The sequence below is a fragment of the Chrysochloris asiatica genome, unplaced genomic scaffold (genome assembly GCF_000296735.1).
Source record: "Chrysochloris asiatica unplaced genomic scaffold, ChrAsi1.0 scaffold00004, whole genome shotgun sequence".
Classification (NCBI taxonomy): Eukaryota; Metazoa; Chordata; class Mammalia; order Afrosoricida; family Chrysochloridae; genus Chrysochloris; species Chrysochloris asiatica.
The window spans coordinates 32,514,524-32,518,828 of record NW_006408522.1 but is presented as its reverse complement, the minus strand read 5'-3'; the positions used below and the strand labels follow the sequence as shown (position 1 = coordinate 32,518,828).

The 4,305-nt window shown below is 38.0% G+C and overlaps 1 protein-coding gene across 1 annotated transcript in view; it reads right to left on the bottom strand.

The window, feature by feature from the left end:
* The window catches only part of TGM7 (transglutaminase 7), a 54,138-nt gene extending 52,288 nt beyond the window's left edge, over nucleotides 1-1,850 (bottom strand). The window contains exon 1 of the mRNA XM_006831885.1: nucleotides 1,778-1,850. Within this exon, the coding sequence (XP_006831948.1) occupies nucleotides 1,778-1,850 (73 nt within the window). The remainder of the gene's footprint in view (nucleotides 1-1,777) is intronic.
* Nucleotides 1,851-4,305: the final 2,455 nt, after the last annotated feature.

Sequence of the window (4,305 nt, the reverse complement as noted above, 5' to 3'; positions counted from 1 at the left end):
ATCAAGTATCAATGCTATCCCATCTGTACACAGGGTAGATAGGGACGGGCAACTTAGACATTGGCTACCTAAAATGAGGGGACAATAAAGACACCAAGTGACTGGCTTACAAGGTTTCAAAAGGGAGTTTAGTTTAAGAGTATGGGGGGAAAGAAAGAGTCCCCACTGAGTAGCTGTCATCTTGTCTAGATGTGTCTGGTGAAAAGAGATGGGGAAAAGATTTGTAAGATTCAATAGTGAATAATTGTTATCATGACTAATTGCAACTGTCACAATTGTAAAGGTAGAAGTTTTGTAACAAAAAAGGGGGAGTGGCTAATCTTACAGTTCAGAAACAGAGGACCCTAGGACCATCAAGAGAGAAGTGCACAAGCAGAATGCAGGACCTTATTCAGAGAAACAGCAGTGCTAGAGATGGAGGAAGAGATGGGGGCATTGAGAGGGGGAGTGGCTGAGGACTCTAGATTCAAGGACTAAGAAGAAAAGCACTAAGAGCTAGTGGTCAGGAGGCAGACTTGCAGAATGTGCCCTTTGGAGATGTAAATTATTATATATGCCTGAGTGGTTTGATTGTTTGTTTTTAAAAAGCTAAAGTGGATAGAGAGAAATACTGTTAACTGATGGCACATGAAGGGGATTATAATCATTGTAATGAAACAAGGTGTATGATTTGTTGAATGTAAAACTGATATGCCCTGTAAACTTTCACAATAAAAAACTTAAAAAAAAAAAAAAAGTGCATCATCAAATAATATATATTATATGATCTCAGTGTAAAACAGTCTTACATAATTTTAAACAATCTGATATTTTCAACATTATTTGGAAACCATTAAACTGTTAACAGTGTTTGCCTTTAGGGAAAGCATAGGATTAAGAGTATATGTATATGTAAAGGGAGACTTACTTTTTTTTTCATCCTAATGTAATGTTTAAGGTGCTATGGTAGTGTAGTGGTTATGAGACAGGCTGCTAACTTCAAAGTCAGCAGTTCGAAACTACCAAATATACCAGCAGGAGAAGGATGAGATTTTTCTGCTTTCATAAAGATTAACAGCTTCAGAAACCCTAAGCAGGGTTGCTATAGGTCAGAACTGATTCCACAACACATAATCACCACCATCAACCACCTATATAATGTCTACAATTTTTTTTACAATAAGTATAGATTTTATATAACTTTTATAACTTCAAAATCCTATTTTAAAAGATAATACAATATTTTTTGGGCTACTCTAGAATTTAGCACCAAAACATTCTGGAATCCAGCACATAAATCTCTTAAACTTTTCTCTATTAAATTTTGGTTTGTATTTCTTTTTAATGTAAATCTCTAATTTTGCATAGTTTCTATGATATGTAGCTTCCTCAGGGGAGAGCTAAGAGTCTGAGAAGCTGGACTGAAAGAAGTTTCAGTATCAGAGAGGTGGTCCTCCCACAGCTTAAATGTTAGCCGTAGAAATAGCCTCGGAGGCATCAAAGGGCACTTGTGGCAAAGGAAGGCCCTACAGTTCATGTCAGACTTCCCCAGGCCATTCTAACCCAAGATTGTAAAAAAGTTGTCCACAGCCAGAGGAAAGAAAATGAATGGCAGTAAGATTTGTGCCCCAAGGTCAGAAAGAGGATGGGGAAATGAGAGGAAGGAGACCAGATTACACAATGAACCATCAATGACCAATTTAAATACTTCTTTCTTTTCTGTTCATTGTTGCTCTCTCAAAACTTCCCTCTCTCGATTTAGCACCTCACAAAAGTTGTATAGATTCCCAGTACTCACCCGGCTCCATCTCTCTCCTTCCTGTCAGCATCGAGATTCTAGACCTAATTGCCTCCTGAGCTTTTACAGTCATCCTACTAGAACCTTCCATCCTTGAGTTGGGTGGGGCTGCCACTTCCTTCTCCTAGGACTCCTCCTTAAGTTTCCCGTTGTTCCGGGTACATCTTAGCTTAAGGAAAGGAAGCTCCTGACTAAAGCCTTTAAAAAATTGCTGAGGGATTTGTTTCTGTGGCCTCCTTTTTAAGTTGAGAAGACTACTGAGTGACTTGAAAGGTGAACCTTGGTTTGGATCGGCCCTTTTGTACTATTGTCACTTCAAGGCTTGGGACCCAATTCAATCTAAGCCAACTCAACCTGGTGTCAGGCATCGCCCGGCAGTGTCAATGCTGGGATGGGGATGAGTAAGAAACATAGCTGCCCTCAGGAAGGGCAGAGACAAAGAATCATGAAAATGGGTTTGTGCAACCCATTAGGTCCTGGAAGTCTTAGAATTGAGAAGAAAAGTAAGGCACATTGAAATGATGGATTCTTATATTGTTGATTAAAATGCAGCTGAAGGAGTTTCCAATGACAAGGGAAAATGCCTATTACTTAATGATAACTAGGGAAGCAAAACAGGACACACAAACAGTGCAACTTAACAGTATAACAAAACTGGCATGTACACAAATAAACTTCTAAATGATACAAGAAAATAAAACAAACTGTGGTTCTCTAAAAGTAGTAAGATTGTAAGCGTGGTCATTTCCTTTTCTTATATTTTTTTCATTCCCAAAACAAAATAAAAATGGTTTGCACAATGGGAGTGTAAAATATTTCTAACCAATGGAGAAAAAAAAGGAGTTGCAGGATCATGGCTAGAGATCTGAACATGGGTTTACCAGATGATTACCAGCAGAAGTAGAGGTGTCCAGCCAGCACTCCTGGAAAAGGAATTTACTTTGGTAAAAGAATAGTGCTGCAGAGAAAACATGAAGCTATTTACACATTACTGATCATTGTCAAAGGTATGTAAGAAGTGCCTAATTCCCTGGGTTAATCTGAGTGATTCATTGCAAATTCCCTCACCTATTGAAACCAAATCTTTCTGTCACATCCCTGCCTTTTTTAATGGGTTGAGCTTATTTGGGAAATGGTCATAGTTATTAAACTTGCTTATTGGTGGTGGTGGTGTGCGGTGGAGTCAATTCTGACTCATAGTGACCCCTTTTATAGGGTTTCTGAGACTGTCAATCTTAATGGGAGCAGAAAGCCTCATCTTTCTCCCGTGGAATGGCTGGTAGTTTTGAACTGCTGACCTGAGGTTAGCAGCCCAACTCGTAACCACTACTTTATTGATCACCCTGGGTTGTTTTTTATTTTTTTAAAAGTAAAAGTTACTATACTTTTAATTGGGGAAAAAACAACAACCCATAAACACTTTTGTCAGTAATGCAAGAATCTCTTGTAGTGGATATATATACTTTGTTTGAAGAAGGCAATTTTTATCTTCTTGAGGAAGGCAATTTTAATTAAAGTAGCAATTCATATTAAAGATATTTTGGTGTACATTCTTGTTAATTTCCTTCCTGTTATTTTGTCTTGAGTTTTCCTTAGTTGTGATCATATGAATAGTGCATCTTGAAGACAGAACTTTTTTAGAAAAATGAGAATTGTCATATAATTTAAATACTGCTTAAAAACATGTCTTTAATGATAAAATGACTTATGTCTTATGAAAACAAGCTTTCACATCTCAAATATTGTTTATTTATTTATATCAGTCCTCCAGTTTTGATATTGAGGCTTATATGGGAAGAAGGAGCCCTACTAGGGCACTAGCTAAATTCTTGGCTGCTAGCTAAATGGTTGGCAATTCCAACCCATCAGCTGCTCTGCAGGAGTAAAACATTGCAGTCTTCTAGCTCCCCAAAAGATGAGAGCCCCATGAGTCAGAATCAATGCAGTGACACACAGTAACAACAACAGATGGAACAGAGGTTTCGCCATGCCAAAAACCAAATAAGCATAATGTTAGTTTTCAGGTTTACTGGAGAAATTCTTTCTGGTCTGTTGTATGGGCCCCATTATAAGATTGAGTATTCAAAATTTCAAATCTACTTTCATGCCTACCTACCTTCCTTCCTTCCTTTATTCTTCAAGTATTGAACACAGCTGTACTGTTGAAGGCACCATATTAGACATTTTAAGGAACACAAAGCCAACAGTTGATCTTTAGCCTCAATGAACTTAGAATTGGTGAAGATTTAAAAACACATGCACACACAAATCTCCTCTACTAAGGCATGTGCCTTGAATGGAAGGCTCAGAATGATGGAGCATGTACCATTAATGAAGGATGAAGAGGCTCTGGAGAGAGATGGCATGACAATGACTTTCCACATAACGCACAGCACAAGCAAGTAGACCTACTTCTGAAACTAGGAATTGGTTTGCCTACAGCAATCAAAACTCACTTTATATAAAACAATTGTTTGCAATGGAGGGGAAAAAAGCCAAACTCTTGAGAGTTTCAGACTTGCAAAAGC